We start from the raw sequence: 20,147 nt of genomic DNA, 5'->3' as shown, positions 1-20,147 counted from the left end.
GTGGAGCCCCAGTTGAGAAAGGCAGAGTTTATAAGGAAATGTATACTGTATGGTGCAATTTTGATTTTAAATAAATAAGCCATCATAATATGTTATTGAATATATACGTACTCTATTGATCTAAAAATCTTCAGCATCAGAATGACATCTACTTTTGTTTACTATTACCATGCCCATTACTTACTAATTTAAGGTAAAGTTCATACTTCTATAAATTTTATAAGATTCAAGCATTAAGATTATTTGTTTTATTAATATTCTGCATTTATTATTTTTATGGTATTTTATAAAGCAAGTCAAGTTCTTCCACCAATTTTCTGCACAACAACCCTGTGAGGTGAGGTGAGGTGAGGTGAAAGAGAGTGACTGGCCCAAAGTCACCCAGTTGACTTTCATGATGTCAGAACTTGAATTCATAGTCTTCTGGCTTCTAGCCTGCCAATTAAACACATTATTCTAATAATACAGCAATGTAAATCTTAAATTTTAATTTATAGATTTTATTCTAATTTATTCCCAAGAATCTGGTTATGTGAACTTTTTTTCTTTTTGCACATAAAGTACTGAAAGTTAATAAGTAGCTTGGCCAAGCATCTAAGTAGCTGTACAACTTGAACTTTCTCTCCAAGATCTAGATCTGATTTACTGTGCCATAATAGTATGTTTACACCTTTATCTGATAGACGTCATGCATCTAGTCCTCTTTTATTTCATTTCCTACTATTCATGGATTAAATGTATTCTTACCCATTCGAATAATCTATGTTAAGTAGTAATTGCACACATTTTTAGAAAAGCATCCTTAATGCCATCATGTTTATTTTGAAAGAAAAGCAGCCGATCAGCAGCTGTTGCTGGTGAGGCGACTTGATTAAACACAAACAATAAATAGTAACATATCCTGTCTCTACAATGCCACCAGATACTGAAAAGCAGCAAAGGGAACACTGAGCTCTGCTGTTTGGGTACAGCAAGCAAATTTGCAGCTGCTATTTCCTCCTTGTACTCATTTTCTGGAGACAGATAGGACGGCTGTGCTCACAGATGAATCATCTGCAATTTCATTCATTTTCTCTTTCTCCCTGAATCTTGGATCCCCACCATGGCATCTAAAGTTGCTATCATAGCCATGAAACCATTTTCAGGGTTCTGACACTTTCTTCTTTCTGTAAATAAAAAGACAACGTAGTTGACCTTCTGTTATGGTAGAGTTATGAAGGACTAATTAATATGACCCTGTAGAATCTACTTCTGTTGTAAATCTTGCCTTAAAGTCTTGACTTTAACTTAAGTAAGTTCTCTAGGGCAATGCTTCCTAAAGTCTAGCAATGATCAGCAGATTGTTTCAACTGCAGTGATTCATTGGCCTAAACATGAAGCCAAGATGATTAGAGATTTCCATCCAAAATGAAGGGAAATGGTTGGTATATAACAACAACAACAAAAGTTAGCACAGATTCTCTATGGCTGTGATCAAACATATCTGATTATAAGTTACTTATTACTGAATTGGCTGGTTTATACTACATTATAAATCTCGAATTACAAACAACACTAGCTGGGTTCTGACATCCTAAGCTAAAACAACCAAAGTGCACTTTTGGCTTAGAGCATTCTGAGAATTCTGGGAGTTTAAGTCCACAAGTCTTAAAATTGCCAAGGTTGGAGACCCCTGGCTATATCAGGGAGTATTTTGTCTTTAAGTAACACCTGCATTCAGCAAAGCTATCTAGAATAATTCTAGCAGAAGCAGCAGCTAACATCTACATGATCATATATTATTTTCAGTGCATTTGACTGCCCTTGTCTCTGGAATCTCCCCACCACATACGCACCTCTGTATTATATCCTGCATAGCACCTAGCACTTCTCTATGTCACTCAGGTTCCTTACACAAAGTACACAATAGCACCCAAGGCCTGGAAACCAAGTAAAGCCCTATTCCAGCAAAACAATTCGATGGTTCTGACAAGAGGATTTGCATCATTTACTGTATTCAAATCACAGGGGCGGTTTGTTCAGAACCGCCCAGTAACAGTAATATGGACTTATATTCTTTTTTTTTTTCTCCCGGAGGTCGGCACTCCACTTTCGCCTACCTTTCTTAACAGGATTTGCCCATTTCGTAACTTTGGCGGCTGCAGTGATTACCTACACAACACTCTACTGAAATTGCGACTGAGGTCGAAAACGATTACCAGAGCTCAGAAATCATCCGGACGTGGGACTAGTCAATTTCTTTTCCTTTACCCCTTCACTGCAAGTTAAAAGTACTTATCCGTTCTCTTCCTGACCCTCTACTGTCACCCGTTCAGCTGAGGTCGTAGGTCTCCAGTTTTTCCAAGAGATACTCGAAATGCACGAAATCTCCGAAGTGTCTCTATTTTTTCGTCCCGGGCCGCTCCCTCTTTTCCCTTCCAGCTTTTTCCGCGCTTCGGGCCGCCCGCCCGCCCGCCCGCCAACGCCAACCCGATCCAACGAAAACCCAGCACAGTTCTAGCCAGATTCCGGATAAGAAAGGAGAGTTGGCTTTTTCGGCGCCACTTTCCTCCTCTGTTATTCGAGAGCAACAATTACTACCCAACAGGGGACGCTGGGGCTAGAGACAGCCGTGGCAGGAGCTTTCGCACCTACCCGCCGCCGAGGCGATTCCCTCGCCCATTCTAAGGCTCTCTTCAGCTTCGACCCTCCTCCTTCCTCCACCCTCTGGCCGCGAGAGGCTCGGCTTCTTTTCCCGTCCCTTCCGCGCTACGAAAGGGGCGCCCACAGAGCGCACAGCAGTGGAGATGGGGAGGGGAGGAGGCGGTGGTATTTCCCTGCCAAGAGGGCAGAGACTCATTTGAGCACCAGCCCCCGCGGCTCCCGCCTGGGATTGTTTTTCTGCGTCCCGTCAAGTCTGATCTTTGCTTGTCCTGCCTGAGAAGAGCCGCAGTCAATCGCCTCTGAGGGTCCTGGGATTTAGGGAGGGAATTCTTGTGAAGTTCGGTTTGAGGAGGAGGTTTTAAACAAAAGACCAACGCCCTTGACATTAACAGAAACGTTGATCTCATCTTTGGCCTTGCTATGTTGCAGTGGAAAGTATTAAACGTTCTTGAAAGATTAAGAAACCAGAAAGGAAAAAGAAAATGATGTCTTTATTCTCCACTTTTAAACCACACGATTGTGGTGCAATGAGCCAAGATTGTGGAACCCTTAGGTCTGAAATTTCTGAAATGCCAGCTGCATTTTCCTGTCTCTGATTCCAAAGCTCCAGGGCTCTTCTCTTACAAAGTCCTTATGTCTCACTTTCTTTGGCTCATAGTTACTCCTACCGCACCCATCTTGTGCATTCATCAGCTTCATCCCTACAGGCTGAAGTTGGCTCCTAGTTCTTTATTCCATTCAACAAAGCCATAAGTACAAAGTTGAGCAAATAATGTGAACAATGGTATATGCAAAAATAAAATTTGGACTGATTCATGTATTACATCCAGGCTATCTTTTGGAGATTCCCTTATAACATACCAGGCTGATTTTATGAAAAGTGCTCAAATAAATTGCTAGGATGAATCCAATTATTCAGAAGGATTTTGAGGCACAGGTATTTAACATCCTCAGAACTTAAAACCACTACAAGACCATGTCATGGTTTCCTTTGACTGTTAGAAACAAAGAAACAGTATGTCAGAGAGAAACACTGTAACTCAGGGACTCTTCTGTTTCATCCAGTTCACTATTTTCTATTAACTGAGGACCTTTCTCCACTGCTAAAAATGAAAGTGCTATCCACAATCTTTGAATTTACTATTCTTTGAATCTACAAAATAGTTGATTCTATTGCCTCTTTCTCACTATTGAATAGTGCTGTCCTGATTTTGCATGTCCAGCACATAATAGCGATTGGTTAGTTCCTCCTGTTTTGCTATCCTTCATCTTTTGCATCCAGCTCTTTAGGGATATGAATAGAATGACAGCAATTGAGCTAATGTGGGATCTCTGTTGTCAACCCATTTTCCCTAAACAGTCCCATACAAATTGTTTTCCAGGTAGATATAATAAATACATTCCCCAATAACCATCAATCTTAAGAAAATCCAATTCATCAATTCTGTTAACTCCAGATCTATAGAATTTGTATCTCCTTCAGCCTTCTCAAATGAATCTGCAGTTTCAAAACCAAATTCCTTCTCCTTTAAATTAGCCAACAGCAATTTAGATTCCAATCCATCCAGTTTTGAGTTTGATTTGGCTACAGTTGCCTGAATATCCTCTTTAGGCTGATTTAAAACTCTTGGTTTTTTATCAAACTTTTTTTGAAGTTTTCAATTTGAACTTGTAGGTTAAAAAGCATTCCCCTCCCCCACAAGTCTTCTTAGAGGACTTTATTTTTACAGTTTGCATTTTTAATATAATCCTGTAACTGGGCATTCACAACCAGACATAAACAGTTCCTTTCCAGGACAGGGGAGTTACCGACTTCCATATGGAGAAATATAACATCTCACTTACAGTACGTCCTTTTATATATCACATACTTACTATCTGCAGCAAGTATAGGATTAGCTTGTTAGAGTAAGAACCAGAGCTTTGGCAGAAAAGCTACTATGTTGCCTTTCAAGGAATATGTGCATGATATTTTCATACCTTGAAGGATACCTCACTCTGCCCCCCAGCGTTATCTTGTTTTCTTATCAGTTATAAAACAATTACACATGTTCAAACGGTCTTTGATCAACAGTCTATATAAAAGCTTGGATGAGGTGATGCATCCATTCTGGTAGTCCTTCATCTCTCAGTGGCTTTTGATACCATACACAGTATTCTTCTGGACTGTTGGGAGGGTTGGGAGTGGAAGGCACTGTGTTGTACTGTTTCACTTCCTTCCTCAGAATTTGATTTCAATTGGTGTTGATAGTGGAGGGGAGTTGTGCTTGTGGTCCCTTGTTTATGGGATGCATCAGGAGTTGACACTCTTCCTTTTCCAATGTAATATCTATATGAAACTAATGGCTAAGGGTTTTAATATCATCAGTATACTAGTGATATCAAACTTTATAGCCCACCCCTGTGCAGGTGAAGGTGTTGAGCTATTAATCAATGTCTGAAGGCTGTTCAAGTCTGGATGGGGCAAAACATCGCAATCCTTTCCAATCTTAGTGGCTGTGATGGTTTGGAGCAGGTTTCAGTTGTGACCAAGGCGGACTTTGAATAATCATCAAATATACCTGAAGTGGGTATACTCAAGATTTCTTCTATTAAATATGATCATCCTACAGGACTTCTGCTGCCATGAACTCACTGTATAAATGAGCCATCTTCCTCTCAGCATGACTGTGGAGTCCCACATCAAACTGTGGATCACATTGTGACTGGCTGTAAGCTGAGGGCATATACTGGTCAAGTACCTGATTTTTTTCATATAAATGATGCTTCATGTCAATGGTTAGATGGCCCAGATATTGGTATCTGAATACATACATGTGTGTATGTGATTTTTATTGTTTTTTTAATCTAGGAAAATTGTTAATATATGTTGCAAGTCTAAATAAATAAGCATGTGTTCTCTGTTATGGCCTTTCTGGAACAGCATCCCCAGAGATATGGACATTCCTAGGATTCTAAAAAGTACTTTAAAAACTGGCTTTGCTCTCAGACCTTCAGTTAATATATTTGTATGGCCTCTATTTGGTTTGATTTGTTACTGTTTATTGTTTTAGTCCAGACTACTTGTGCACTTGTATGTTTTAAACTGTTATTGTTTTATATTTGTAAACTAATTAGATTCTGTGGGAGTGGGAAGCTATAATAAATTAATACTTTTATTATTTTATGTTCTTGCTCCTGAAACATTTGGATACAGCAGACTAGTATAGCGTCACAGCTTTGGAAAATAAAACAATTGTTTAAACACTCTTTTTTGGTATTTTTGTGTAGATTTTCTACCATACGTGCTCTGCAAATAACACATCAGAGCACCACCATTTATCACAAGCCAGAATAAAGGCAGAATAGAGATCAGCACACAAGGGACAACTATAGGGAGTCAAAGAGATTATTTTGGAGAATCTAGAGACAATTATAACATATGCAAAAAAAGATGTTAAGCCTGAGAAACAGTGAGAGTATCAAGGAGAGACTACCTCCTTCCTGCCTCTCTAGGTATAAAAGGGACAAAAAGAAAAATGCACTCAGGCTTGCAAGATTCTATTATGACAGATTATCTCAATAAACTATAGTTCTTGTCATCCTCTGGAATCTGTTTCTTGATCTATCAACCTTGAAGGGCTAATAATAGCACATTTTAAGGTGGTATAGTTTTCTGATTAGGATGAGAGTAGAGAGCTGTAGAAAGCCCTTAATTTGTAAAGGTGATGTATTGAACAACCACTGCCATTGTGAGGCATTCTCTTACTGCTGTTTTAGCACATATTTAAAAAATGTGGTTTGATACTTTCAACCTCCTGTGTTCCATCCCACTGCAATGTTAAACTTTGTTTCTAAATACTTTTAACATAATTACACATCCGCGATGTGCAATTTTTCCTCATGCGTTAGAAGTGTATGTCTGTAAAACATAATTGTCACTAGATGGCGTAACAGCATTAAGCAGCCGAATTCCTTATCGGTTTCCCCCATTCACTTTGCCAAGGACAAATTCTGACAGGTGGTTTTACCGTTACGCATGCGCACGCTGGCCTCCACTCCCATTGGCTCAACGCCCAAACACCCAAAAGGCGAGTTGGCGCATCCCGTTTCACGTTTTCTTTTCATCCTGATGTTCTGTAAGCAGGTGAGAGTAAATTACCTACTTCCGGAAATAATCCCTCCCTCCCTCCCTCCCTCCCTTCAACAAGTCCTCGTCACGCATGCGTGTTGCTCGCTGCCGGAGAAACTGTTTTTTTTCCTCCCCCCTCCCTTCCCATTCGCTATTTCAACTGACGGGATGTAGTTGCTTCCTTCCTTCCTTCCTTCCTTGTATCTCCCCCGGCGATGTGGGTGCGCTTGGAGGAGGCGGCAGCAGCAGCAAGAGCAGCATTAACAGTCATCGCAGCGGTCCTGGCACGAGCTCTTGCGTGGGGTTGAACGGCTAGTGCCGTTGGCGTGCGTCAAGATGGCGTGTGTGCTGGAGACGCCACTCCGCATGAGTATCCTGTCGGTAAGTGCAGGCCCGGACCAGCAACGGCAAAGGCTCTAGCGCTTCTGCTTCCTGGTGAAGGAAGTCAGCCGCATTAGGGCTTCCGTTTGGCGGTCTTTTTTCTCTCTCAACTGGGCTGGGGGAAGTGCGGTTGATCCTCTTGTGTCCAGCTGGGCGAGTGAAGGGCTATTACCTTTCTTAGGTTGTTCATAGCGAGTCCCGCCCTCCTGGAAGCTTACCTTGTTTTTTTTTTCTTTCCCTTGCAGCTACGATAGGAGTAGGAGAGCCTTGGCTGCTTTTTTTTTTTTTTCCGCTTTGAGGTGGGCTTGAGATTTGGGGATGTCCAACTGCTGGATTTTTTTTCTCTGGAGGAAATAAAATAAAATAACCCCCGCTGCGTTATTTTCTGCGTTAAGATATCACGGGGATAAGAGCAGTAGCTCTCGTCTTGTATCCATAAATTTGGAGGGAATTTTTCTGTTGCATTTTTCTTCTCTATTAGTTTTGTGCACTAAAAAAAATCTGCCAGTTTTTTTCCTTCATAGAAGTTCAGATTATTTTTTTTATTAGAGTGGACAAAACGTGTATAAGTAATGGATTTAGTTTTAGATTTAATTTTTTAAATGCCTGATTTATTTCCTAATGTTGAATCTGAACACAATTAGAGTAGCATTCTGCAAAGCAGATTTCTTTTCCTTTAATAGACATTTAGAAAAAAAGTTAAAGCAGTTGCAAGTTCCACCTGCTGTAGTTTCCTATTTTGTGCAGCTGTTAATTATACAGTTTTTTTATAGCAGGTTACAGTGAAGTTGCATTGAGTTGTTTTTAATATGGACACACACACACACACTGAGTATCAGCACTAAAATGTATATTCCTTTCTGATACAAGTAGTCACATAAAATAAACTCCTCTAGCCAGTCTATTTGTGTGTGTGTTAACGTTGGATTCCCACTTTCTATAGTTGGGTTGGGAGGAGATGATTATGCTGTTATAGCTACTTCAGTATCACTTATGCTGAAATGTATCTGTGTAAAGAACATTTAAGGAATATGTTTTTTTAAATATGATTTTGTTGGGATTCTGTCTTTGCAAAATCTATTGCCTTGTAAGTTGGATATATTCCAGTAGTTTGGAAGGGCTGTAGGAGACATGGAAATACTGTTTTTGTGTATTGTTTTTACACTTAACATCCATTGAAGAAAGAAAGAAAAAAGTTTGCACTATGAACAATATTTCTGCAGCAAACCAGTGTTTTGTGTATATATATATATATATATATATATGTGTGTGTATGATTGTGGAATTGTTCCTTGTGTTAAAAATTTGTAGGCAAGTTTCTAAATATGGGGAACTCTAAGGCAAACTTGATTTAATGAACTGATATCTGGAATGAGTTTTATTATTCTTGATCATCGATGAAACAGTATATCGTTCATATTGAAATCATTATTTAAATCATATCATTTGCATATTTTTATATTTCTACCTATAGAAGCAGAATGATTAAAGTTTGATTTATCTCTGATATGGATTTGGCAACATCCCTATAAGAAGCTGTCTTAAATTCCTAAATAATAAATCCCTAAATAATAATTTAGCATTAAGTGCTAAAATACTAGCTTTATTGAAAAAAATATTTCAAATCTATAATGGCAGTAGTTGAATATTGTAATGCAGTGGATAATACACTTGACTGATATAGCATAATATCTTCAAAAGCTCCCCATAATCACTTTTTCTTAAGTTTTTGCGGGTACTTACATGTATGGTATTCAGCTTTGTTCGGGTATTTTCCCACGTTCATCTGTGAGTCAGACTTTTATAGTGGTTTCAGATTTAAATTTGGGGCAGCCTATTGCTGTGCCAGAATGAACACTATACAGAAGCCTGATGATGGCAGATGAGATTCTGCCGAAACGTTGCTACAACTTTAAAAGCACAACTAAAATGACGTGGGAAAATACCCGAACAAAGCTGAATACCATACAAATATATATATATATGATGTATATATATCAGGCAAAGGAAAAAATCAAGAATCTGGTCCTGTGTTGAAGAAATAAAGGAATTACTGATTGGAAAATTATAAATTAGCAGATTAAATTCTACCCAAACAGAGTGGCTATTGATTTGGAAGCTGATTGAGTCTAGAGATAGTTTCTTTGTTTTTTGTTTACTCTGGATGAGATATATCGCCAGATGACCTACAATTTGGAGTCATTCTAGACTCAGGAGTCATGGTTGAACAGCAGATAGAGGCTGCAGCCATGATAGTCTTTCCACAATTATATATTGAATGCCATATATGTCCTTTCTGGATCAGGAAGCTTTACTTTCAGTCACTCATGATCTTGTCGCCTTTAGGTAGATCACTATAATGCACTATTACAAATAAATATTACTGCTTCATAGTCTTGCTTTCTTGAATTTGTAAAAATGTATATCGCTGATAGACCTCAAATGTCTTTGCTTACAGGAAGTTACAGCAAGTAGTCGCCATTATGTTGACAGATTATTTGATCCTGATCCTCAAAAAGTACTTCAGGGTGTCATGTAAGTAGCACAAACTTTTTTCTTTTTGTGTCTTTAAATTCTTAGCTGTGTTTGAATCATTTTCTGGTCTGTGTCATTGTTTTGGTAAGGTGAACAAGCATTAATTCTGAATAGGGCAAATAAAGACAGCAAGGATAAAAAACATGTTCCAGTGTGCTTTTGTATTTTTGTATTGTACTTGAGAGAGAAGCAATTGGAATATACAAATCAGGGTTAATTAACTTGGTTAAGCGGTAGTTAAAAATACAATTAAAAGAGAATTTTTACTTTGGCCCTATTTTGTGTTTAATATAGACAGGTGCATAGATTTCTTTTTAAATATAAAATATGTAAACATTTATTGGCTATATGAGAATATCTAGGATTGGTTTCTGCTGCAGTTGATAACTTTAGGTTAACATAGTAAGGTAACTGGGCAATTCATAGGGTATTCTGTTTGTATTTACCCATTTTCTGACAGTTTTCCTTTACAGAGGAAAATACGCCGGTTCTCTTTTTGGATAAAAATGAATATTTTTTTTTCTGGAAATCAGATACTGAGTTGATGTTCCAGTATTGTATAAACGTTCCATTAATTACTCCAAAAGAATTATTGGCTTCTCATACGTGAAACAGCTACAAGAAATCCCTTACTATATCAGTGAATTCCATATACTTTGACAATAATTGCCTATTACAAACTCATGTTGAAAACCCTATAAATTTTTAACGAAACCATATGATTTATTTTCCAATTCCCAAACATGTATTTCCAACAAGAAGAGGATTGTCACCTACCCTAATGTTGTGTTTTATAGTCTATATGCATGGATATGGATATATGGTGTAGAGACCTACACTATTAGAATTTCTCATGGGGATATTACATTGGAATTTCTATCTCCCAGAGAGGAATCTGGGAAAAAGAATCTCAGTGAACAAAAGTAGAAGGGGTTTTAGTTCTGAATAAGTAATTACTTCAAAGAAGATGACCTATGAGCTTTGTTTCATAATACTTTTGGCATAGTTGAATTGCAGAAGAACCAGCTATTTCATTAATATTGTCGCTATGTCCAGTGTTTTATAGTACAAAAAATGAAGCCATTATTCTAAGGTAAAGGGAATCATTTTTTTAAAAAAAATCTTTCCTAAGAAACTTGGAATTAGCATTGGGCTAACTGTAGTCATCTTTAAGATTACTTTCAACTTTCATAACTTGTACTGACATATTTGCAATAGATCTCTAATATTTTGAGTGTATTCTATTCCCAATATCAATTCCCAAAATCATTTCAGAAATTATACAGTTTGCCCATGTACAGTGGGCAACTGGCACAATATTTTCTAACTTGGAAAATGTTTTGTTTGAGAGTCTGATTACGCCTGATTTATTTAAAAAACTAATAAATGAGTTATACATAGTTGGAGAGAACTAACACAAGGAAGAATTAATAATGGAATTATACTGGGAATGATATTTTAGCTTTATCCCAACATTCTTTCAATAAGTTAAAGGCAGTATATGTGGCTCAAAACAAAAACAATTGAAGATAAAAGATAAGAGTTTCCCCAGTTCAACCATGTCCAAATCTATGGGGCAGTGCTCATCTTCATTTCTTAGCTGAGGGATCCAGCATTGTTGAAGACGTTTCTGTGGTCGTGAACTGTATGTTGAAGTACATGGATCACTGTTATTTTCGCATCAAAGTGGTACCTATTTATTTGCATTTGCATGCTTTCAAACTGCTAGGTTGGCAGGAGCTGGAGCAAGTACTTATTAAGGTTATCTTTATTAATTCAACATCACTCACTGAATTTTGTGGCTATGTGGGAATTTGAATTCTAAATCTCAGAATCTAGGCAATTGGCAGATGACCTGAATGTGCTGTTCTGTAGGCTTGAGAGGAAATCACTGTCAACTCCCCATCTCAGAAACACCAATAGCCAGATTTCCTACACCTATCTCCATCTCTCTGGACATCCCACCACTGGTGATCCTAGGAAAAAATGTATGAGATCTATTTTATGGACCAAGGGTCTCCAACACCCAGGCCATGGCCCATTAGCAGTCCGTGGCTTGTGGGGAGATGTGCTGCACAAGCAGTGGGCAAGCTTGTGAAGCACTATTTGTGCATGCATAGGATGAGGTTGTGTGAATGCAACCATGCTCTATCCCCCACTACTGCCACCGCCAATCACAGACCCAAAACGGTTGGGGACTGCTGTTTTGTCTATAACAGCAGTCTCCAACCTTTTTGGTTGGGAAAGCACCAGGCCCAGATGGAGGAACTACTTCTTGCTTGAAAGTCTGTGCTGATCAATTGGCTCCAATCTTCATCTGCATCTTTAATAAATCACTGGAGATGTGTTATATTCCTTTTTGCTTCGAATGCTCTACAATCATCCTGGTTCCCAAGAAACCTTCCATCTTGGGATAACAATAGACCAGATGCTCTGATATCTGTAATTATGAAAACCTTTGAAAGGTTAATGCTGGCACACCTGAAAATCATCACAGATCCAATCCACTGTTAGACCTCTTGCAGTTTGCCTATCGTGCAAATAGATTGGCAGATGATGCTGTCAATATGGCACTGCATACATCTTGCAACATCTTATATCCCCAGTGACTTATGCATGGGTAATCTTTATAGACTTCAGCTCAGCATTCATTACCACCATTCCAAAAATTCTTAACTCTAAACTGATTCAGCTAGCTTTGCCTGTCCATACTTTTAGGTGGATTATAAGCTTTCTGACAAAGCAACAGGTGAAGCTAGGGAAAATCACATTGAATACCCAAACAATTAGTATAGGCTCCCTCAGGGCTGTGTGCTCTCTCCATTTCTCTTCTCTATACAAATGACTGCATCTCAAAGGATGCTCAAAGGATGCAAAAGATTATCTCATTTAAAGTACTGACGTTTGCAGATGGTACCACAGTCATTGGTTTCATTTGAGATGGTGATGAGTCTGCATATCAACAGGAGACTGAACAACTATCCCTGTGGTACAGCCAGAACATTCTGGAGCTGAACACACTTAAAGCTGTAGCAATATTAGTGGAATTTAGGACACATCTACTCTACCACCTCTTATTACATTACATAGTATCAACAGTATCAACCCAGGGTTTTGAAATGGAAACATAACATTAGAACTATCATTAAAAAGGCACAATAAAGAATGTTCTTCCTGTGTCAACTCAGAAAGTTCAGATTGCCCCAGAAGCTATTAATTATGCAGAGGAATTATTGAGTCTGTCATTTGTACTTCTATAACCAACTGGTTTAATACAGCAACCAAACAGGACAGAGACAGACTTTGGTGGTTAGTAGGAAATGCAGAAAAAACAATTGCAACCAGCATGCTTTCCATTGAGGACCTCTACATTACATGGATCAGGAGGTCTGAGAAAATATCTACAGACCCCTCACATCCTGGACATAAACTCTTTCAACTCCTCAGGATGCTGCTACAGGGCATTGCACGCCAAAACAATTAGACACAGAAACAGTTTTTCCCTCATGCCATCATTCTGATGAACACCTAATTCCCACAGTATTGTCTTATGTACCCATGTAGTCTGGCCTTATTACGATTTTCCTTCTCATATTGTCTATTACCTTCTATTATTGGTATCATTATTGTGATTATTATTACTGTGTTTTGTACATTGAGAGCTCCTGCACTGGAGACAAATTCCTTGTGAGTCTAATAACATTTGGCCAAATTAAGTATTTTTTCTTTTCTCTAATTAATTTTTATAATTAGACATACTGTGGTATAATTACATGAGATAATTTCTGTTGCTCAGTATTACTTAGCACACCCACTCCTTATTGTATATTATCTTTATCATATCTGATTTCATTTGTAAACATGGTAGGCCTTGCTAATCAGCCTTAAAATGCAGTTGTCATTAACCTCTTTGAGTCTGAATATAAATTCTGTTTTGAAACAATTTATTTTGATAGGACCATTCATTGTTGAGAACAGTGTGTAAAACAATTATTGTACTCCTGTAAGTATCACCTACAAAATATTACATATGCTTCATATAAGGAAAATTTAATTTAAAGATGTCCAAAGTGTGTGATTTACAAATCTATATTCTAGCAGAGGTAGTTCTCAACTTACGACCACAAGTGAGCCCAAAATTTCTATTTTTCATAAGGCAGTTGTTAAGAGAGGTTTGCCCCATTTTGCTAAAATTGTTAAGCAGATGTGTGCAATTGGGAATTGAATTGTGTTGTCATTAAGATAATAAACCTATTGACTTTGCCTGACAGTCAGTGCAGACAGTCACCTATCCTACACACGTCAGTTGCCCAACACCTGTTTTGATCATGTAACTATGGGGATACTGCAATGGTCGTAAGTGTGAAAAACAATCATAAGTCACTTTTTTCAGTGCTGTTGTAACTTCAAATGGTGACTAAATGAATGGCTGTAAACAAGGACCATTTGTACTAGAAACCCACAATTAGTTTTTATGGAATCCTTTTCTATTTTGATTACTGTAACACACAAGTAGTCCTCAACATTTGACCCTAATGGAGCTTATACATTATGTGGTATGTTGTGAAAGTCATAAAATGGGTTGGTCATGTGATTGACCTGATTTGACCTCTTTTTACCAACAAGCATTACGTAACTGCTGGAGTTGTTAACCGAACACCATGGTTGTTAAAGCAAGCCAGTGGTTTGCTATGGGTGTGATTTTATAGAAAACTGGAAATAAGGCCTAGTTTTCAAGAAAACTTTTATAAAACCTGACTGCAGGATGTAGCAAATGCAGCCATGTTGCCAAGCAACAAGTTGGCAAGAGGTTTGGCCATGTTCTAAGTTGAGTCACATGCAATGTAATATTATTATGTTTGTTATTTGTTATTGTTTTTTTCTGGAATTCTTAACATTATTTGCTGCTGCTGCTGGCTTCTATTGGTATCTAGTATTTTGAAACCTTTCATATTTAATATTTAATGTAAATGATACTTCCGTAATAATACCAGTAGTCCTCAACTTACAACCATCCTTAGCTTATCAGCATTATTGAGTCCAGATTTTTGTTGCCAAGTCAGACTTCTGTTAACTGAGTTTTGCCCCATTTTACGAACTTTCTTGCCACAGTTAAGTGAATCACTGCAATTACTAAATTAATAACATGGTTGTTTAATAAATCTGGATACCCCATTGACTTTGCTTTCAGAAGGCCACAAAAGGTAATCATCACATGACCCTGGGTCATTGCAACTGTCATAAATAAAACCAGTTGCCAAGTATCTAAATTTTGATCACATGACCATGGGGATACTGCAATTGTCGTAAGTGTGAAACACGGTCATAAGCCACTTTTTTCAGTGCTGTTGTAACTTCGAGCAATCACTAAATGAACTGTTGTAAGTTGAGGACTGCCTGTAATTGGTCTATTATGAACTAAGCTGTGAGATTGTAACTACAGAGAGCATATGGAGATAAAAGAGTGAAGCAAGGAGAAGCCTGCCTTTTACTTTCACCATAGATAGAAATTGACATACTTTCACTTTCTCATCATGACAGTCAGAAGAAAAGCTGCTAAATTAGGACACAACGAATCATTAGAACAATTTGCAGATAAGATTATTACCTTAGGGGTCCTGCAGAAAACGTTTGAGGACTTCACTGAAAGAGAATTGTCACTATTGGGGAGAATCTTGGATAAAAATGAATCTTTTGCCACAATGGATTTATTTCAGAGATTACCTGTTTAAATGTACCATTTAAACAATGGCAAAAATATATCTAAATTTTATATAGCTAGAGAAAAAAAGTTAAACTCAAATATAAAGTGTTGCAAGATGCAAAGGAAAGAAAACTGGATTTATCAGATTTGAAAATGTATTATACTGCTCGTTGTTTTGGTCTGGATGAAAGAATGGATATTGCTGAGAAACAAGACTTTTACAGTTAGCTGACAACCTGATGTTTTGATGATATCTATCTTTATGGTGTGATAAAGTTTAATGTAAACTTTAAATTTTTTTATTAGATATGTGATATTGAGAATATGGAATATATATAAACTCAGTTGATACCCAAAAACACATTTATGGATCCCAGCTCAAAACTCGTATCATAGAAGAGAACTGGCAGACTTGGAAATTTTAACTACTTGATGTATTGGGACTTTTTGGAAAACAATCAAAGGGAATTTAAAATCAAATCAATAGAGCAATTAATAACAAAAGAATATAGTTGTCAGTGGTTTTTCTATTTATAGCTGTCAGAAAGATTTAAAATATATGGCTAAAGGGATTGAAATTTACATTGTGTTGTGATCCCAAAGAGAAATTTTATAAAAAGATGTATTATTGGTACATGATGCCAAAGTATGTATAAAGATTGTATGAAGGCACTTCAAATGTATGTTGGAAATGTGAACAATAGGAAGGGACATTTTATAATGGTGGGTGGGCATATATAAATGATAAACAATTTTATTCAAATGCATATTTTGATATAGAGAATTTTAAAAATCAATGTTCAATTGAAGATAGAATTTTTTCTTTTAGGACTAATGGATAAACATAAAAAACACAATATTATTTCAACATATGATTACTATGGAGAAATTACTGTATACATAATGATGGAAAGAATCAACACTACCTATTATGGAGGAAGGGTTGATGAAGTTGACAGATTTTGTTGAAATGGATAAATTGGTTTCTTTGGTTACAGAAAAGATATCTATATTTATTGGTGATTGGAAGACTCCTATGGAATTTTTGTGTAAATATAAAGCATGATTTATAGACAGGATAGATTATAGAAAGAAAAGTAATATGATGGAACTTTAGAGAGAGTTTAAATATATTAATAAGTGTTGTGAAGAATATTGAAATCCACTTCTTTATATTTTTTCTTTTCTGTTTTTCCTTACTTCTTCTTTTTTGCTCTTTTTATTTTGCATTTGATTTTTTTCTTCCTTACTAATAGTTTGCATTACTTTTTAATTTCTTGTTTAAAGATATCAATAATAATTGCACACACACACAGCACACACACACACACACAACAAGTCTTCTAGAGCATGACCATCATCCCATGTGCCTAAGCAAGCAGGCACATACAGTACATGGAGCGGCAGCAACATAGGAAGATGCTGGCAGCAGATGATCATGTGACAGTGGCAAAGGCATCAGTTCATAATGCCTAGTAAACCACTCCTGTATTTTTACCAAGAAAATCACATGGATAGAAAATCTAAAATAATTGACAATATGATGGCCTTATCGAGATTCCAGATAGATTGTTGTCTTGAGTCATTCCTAGATGCTTCTGTTCAAATTTAGGGCAAAGAGCCAACAACTTTAGTGGCAAAATCAGCTGTTTGTCAGAAGGAGAGGAAAAATCACCTCAGTGCTCAGCCGCCATTTTGGTGGACCTCAATATTAGTTTTTTTTTCTTTTCTTTTTTTTGTGGAGGCTGTGATGGAATGTTTCATCCATATATCTTTTCCTTATATATGGATGGTATGTAACTTGAAATTAAGAACTTACATTGCATTCCTAACTTGTGTTCCCAGAGGAGTTGAACTTCAAAAAAGGCTATTCAGCATGAGTAACAATGAGAAATTCAGCTAGGGCTGGAGAGGGAAGCAAGTGAAAACACTTTAATTTGAGAATGTGGTTGATTTTTAGCTATTTTTGTTTTGAACTTTGTGAATTGGAAATTTAGGAAGACTTCTGAAGCAAACCAGCAATTACTCAGAAGTACTGACTCATAGGTATTAGTGAGCCCCAGATGAAATGAGCTAAGCTTAATCAGCATTTTCTATTACTTAAGGAAAATAAGCATTTTTGTAACCTTATGTAGATAATCCAGCTACAGTTGGGATAGGCAAATCCTGCGTTTTGGACTATGCTAAAAATGCAAACAATGTATCAACTCAATATTCAATGTTTCATGCAAACTGAATTGTGACTGTTCATTTGCAACAGGAACACCATATTGGTAAACGGTGCTTGATAACTGTTTCTTAGCTATTAGTGCGATTGAAGGTAGCTAAACATATTTAAAATGTCTCTGAACATGGTTTCTTTAGAATTGCATGAAAATTAATATTGGGGTTGCTTCATAAATAGTGTACCGAAACTGGTTTTGGAAAGAAAACAGCTTTCAAATTTGCAAACAATTCATGTGATATCTGGCAGAAGGAGAATAATTGAGTTGTATATATAAGAGTATTTCTTGTTTAGGGTTACGCCCGAATTTAGTTTTTTAATACAAGTAGTCCTTGAATTACGACCACAATTGAGCCCAGTGTTTATGTTGCTAAATGAGAAATTTGTTAAGTGAGTTTTTCGCATTTGACAACTTTTCTTGCCATGTTTGTTAAACGAATCACTGCAGTTGTTAAATTTTGTTTAAATTTTGCAGTTGTTTAAATTTTAAATTAGTAACACAGTTGTTACTAAGTGAATCTCACTTCCCATTGCCTTGCCAGGAGTTCTCAAAATATGATCACATGACTTTGGGACATTACAACCGTCATAAATATGAACCAGTTGTCAATCATGCAAATGTAAATTGTGATGCTGTAATAGTCGTAGGTGTGAAAAATGGTCATAAGTCCCTTTTTTCAGTGCCATTGTAACTTCAAATGGTCACTAAGTGAACTGTTGTAAGTCAAGGACTACCTGCAATATTTTTATTGCTTCAAATCTACAAACAGAAGGAAAGGAGGAGCCCAAATAAAAATATTAAAAGGAAATAAAAAAGCAAGAACACATGTCAGTAAAAAAACCCAAAAAATATTGGCCACAAGAGTAAAATTTATCAGACTTTCTACTACTTTGATAAAGGACTATTATGCAGGCATTAAAGCAAATGCATGTCTTCCAACCAGGATTTTAAATCAAACCATAGCATTAGAATCTCTCCATTGGAGTAAAACAGTCTTCCTAAAAGCAGCTGCCAAATGATTAATCTCGATTTCTTTATAATTTGGCAGGTTCACAATTTTTTGTAATATAATTTAACATCACATTGATGTGTTTATTAGGATAATGATTCAACATTTCTTTAATATATTAACTCATTGATTTCTTAAAATCAAATTTTATTGCATTGATTTCCTATTATTAGTCATTTAAAGTTGCCTGAAATATCTCCATATCAATCTTTATACAATTTTCAGTTGTATAAACATTTAACACTAGACATAGGAAAATTCTCTCTAAGAATAAACATTTAGGTGTTTCAGATGTTGCCAATTTAATAAGACTAAATTGTAACATCAAAAGGTGTTATAATTGAATACAATGCCATATGACAGTGTAAAGTAAACCAAATTCAATTTTTAGCCTTTCTTTTTTTGCCTCATATTCAAATGCAGCCACTGTAAGTAGGAATACTGGCCATATTGGGATTCTTATGTTTAATTTTTAAATTTTTTACTTCTAACTCCATCCTAATTTAACACTTTGATACTGCTATCTGATCTATATGCCAGATAGCTTTATAATGAATGATGAAGTGCACCACTTCTGCTGTTTGAGTAGCTGGTATTAGAGAAATGTCAGATATTTATATATTAATAATGGGGATGTTTTTTTCTGTTCAGTGCTTAGATGTAGCAACTAAATGGTGCTACATTCTGCAAAACTGAGCTAGTAGTATCTCAGCATAATTTACTAGGGTTTTTCTCTTTCTGGATTTACAGAGATATGAAAAATGCTGTAATTGGAAACAACAAACAAAAAGCCAACTTGATTGTTTTGGGAGCAGTTCCAAGGTATGTCCTCTGCTACTCTCATTTTCACTGATTCACAGCAGTCTCATTTAGCCATTAAGGACACTTAATTTCCTGACTGTAGCTGACTATTTTTTCTATAGCTGAGATTAGTATATCTGATTTTTTGCTATAAAAATTGTTTGTATGGATACATCTGTGCTGAAAAATTTGGAAAGAATGTTCTGTTTCAAAGCTATGAAAATAGTTCAAAAGTCACTGGTTAATAAAGCTTCTGAAATAAATGTCTAAACCTGTTTCTTCCATGTCTTACTTGCATGAAGATTTCATATAAGAATTTGGGAGGAAAACACTTTTAATTTAAAAAAAGAAGCAATTTATACTTTTCCTTTTTAAATTGTGAAGTTAACTTCTAGGCCTTCTAATTATTAATCTTTTATCACAAATTTCTACAATTTGTTTAGTGTCTAACATGCTGTTACCAAGTTTCTCATAGTAAAAATAAAATATGAATTGTTTCATGTAAATTTGTGGATCTACACCACTTTTTACATGTTCCTCGGACCTTTTGCCATAAAGCTGTCTGAAAATCAATAATCTTGTGACCATTAACAAGACTCATATTCTTCAACACCGTTTTTATTTCATTTATATCCTGTATCTCCATAAGTAAAAGCACTTACTTCAATTCCATTTTTATAATGCTTTCATTCTATTGTTGTTTTTGACCTTAATTTTTTTAATGGAAGAAGCCTTTAG

The 20,147-nt window shown here is 36.4% G+C and overlaps 2 protein-coding genes across 8 annotated transcripts in view; one reads left to right on the top strand and one right to left on the bottom strand.

Annotated features, from left to right (window-relative positions):
* PPP2R3A (protein phosphatase 2 regulatory subunit B''alpha) overlaps nucleotides 1-2,914 on the bottom strand; it is a 30,944-nt gene extending 28,030 nt beyond the window's left edge. For 2 of the 4 annotated variants that reach the window (XM_026701340.2, XM_087933061.1), the window contains exon 1: nucleotides 2,635-2,914. The gene's annotated coding sequence lies outside the window, so the exon portion shown is untranslated. Of the gene's footprint in view, nucleotides 1-2,099 lie in introns of all 4 variants that reach the window. The other 2 variants (XM_087933060.1, XM_087933062.1) reach the window with 1 other exon arrangement.
* A 3,761-nt stretch (nucleotides 2,915-6,675) lies between these two features.
* The window catches only part of ARMC8 (armadillo repeat containing 8), a 51,038-nt gene continuing 37,566 nt past the window's right edge, over nucleotides 6,676-20,147 (top strand). The window contains exons 1-3 of one of the 4 annotated variants that reach the window (XM_087933063.1): nucleotides 6,682-6,769; nucleotides 9,594-9,670; nucleotides 19,359-19,430. In XM_087933063.1, the coding sequence (XP_087789189.1) occupies nucleotides 6,755-6,769; nucleotides 9,594-9,670; nucleotides 19,359-19,430 (164 nt within the window). In that variant the 5' untranslated portion in view covers nucleotides 6,682-6,754. Of the gene's footprint in view, nucleotides 7,136-9,593; nucleotides 9,671-19,358; nucleotides 19,431-20,147 lie in introns of all 4 variants that reach the window. The other 3 variants (XM_026701345.2, XM_026701348.2, XM_087933065.1) reach the window with 3 other exon arrangements.

This window comes from Pseudonaja textilis, chromosome 4 (genome assembly GCF_049901715.1).
Source record: "Pseudonaja textilis isolate UNSWEBS1 chromosome 4, rPseTex1.2, whole genome shotgun sequence".
Taxonomy (NCBI): domain Eukaryota; kingdom Metazoa; phylum Chordata; class Lepidosauria; order Squamata; family Elapidae; genus Pseudonaja; species Pseudonaja textilis.
The sequence above is the reverse complement of the archived record's forward strand: the minus strand, read 5'-3'. Positions and strand labels throughout refer to the sequence as shown.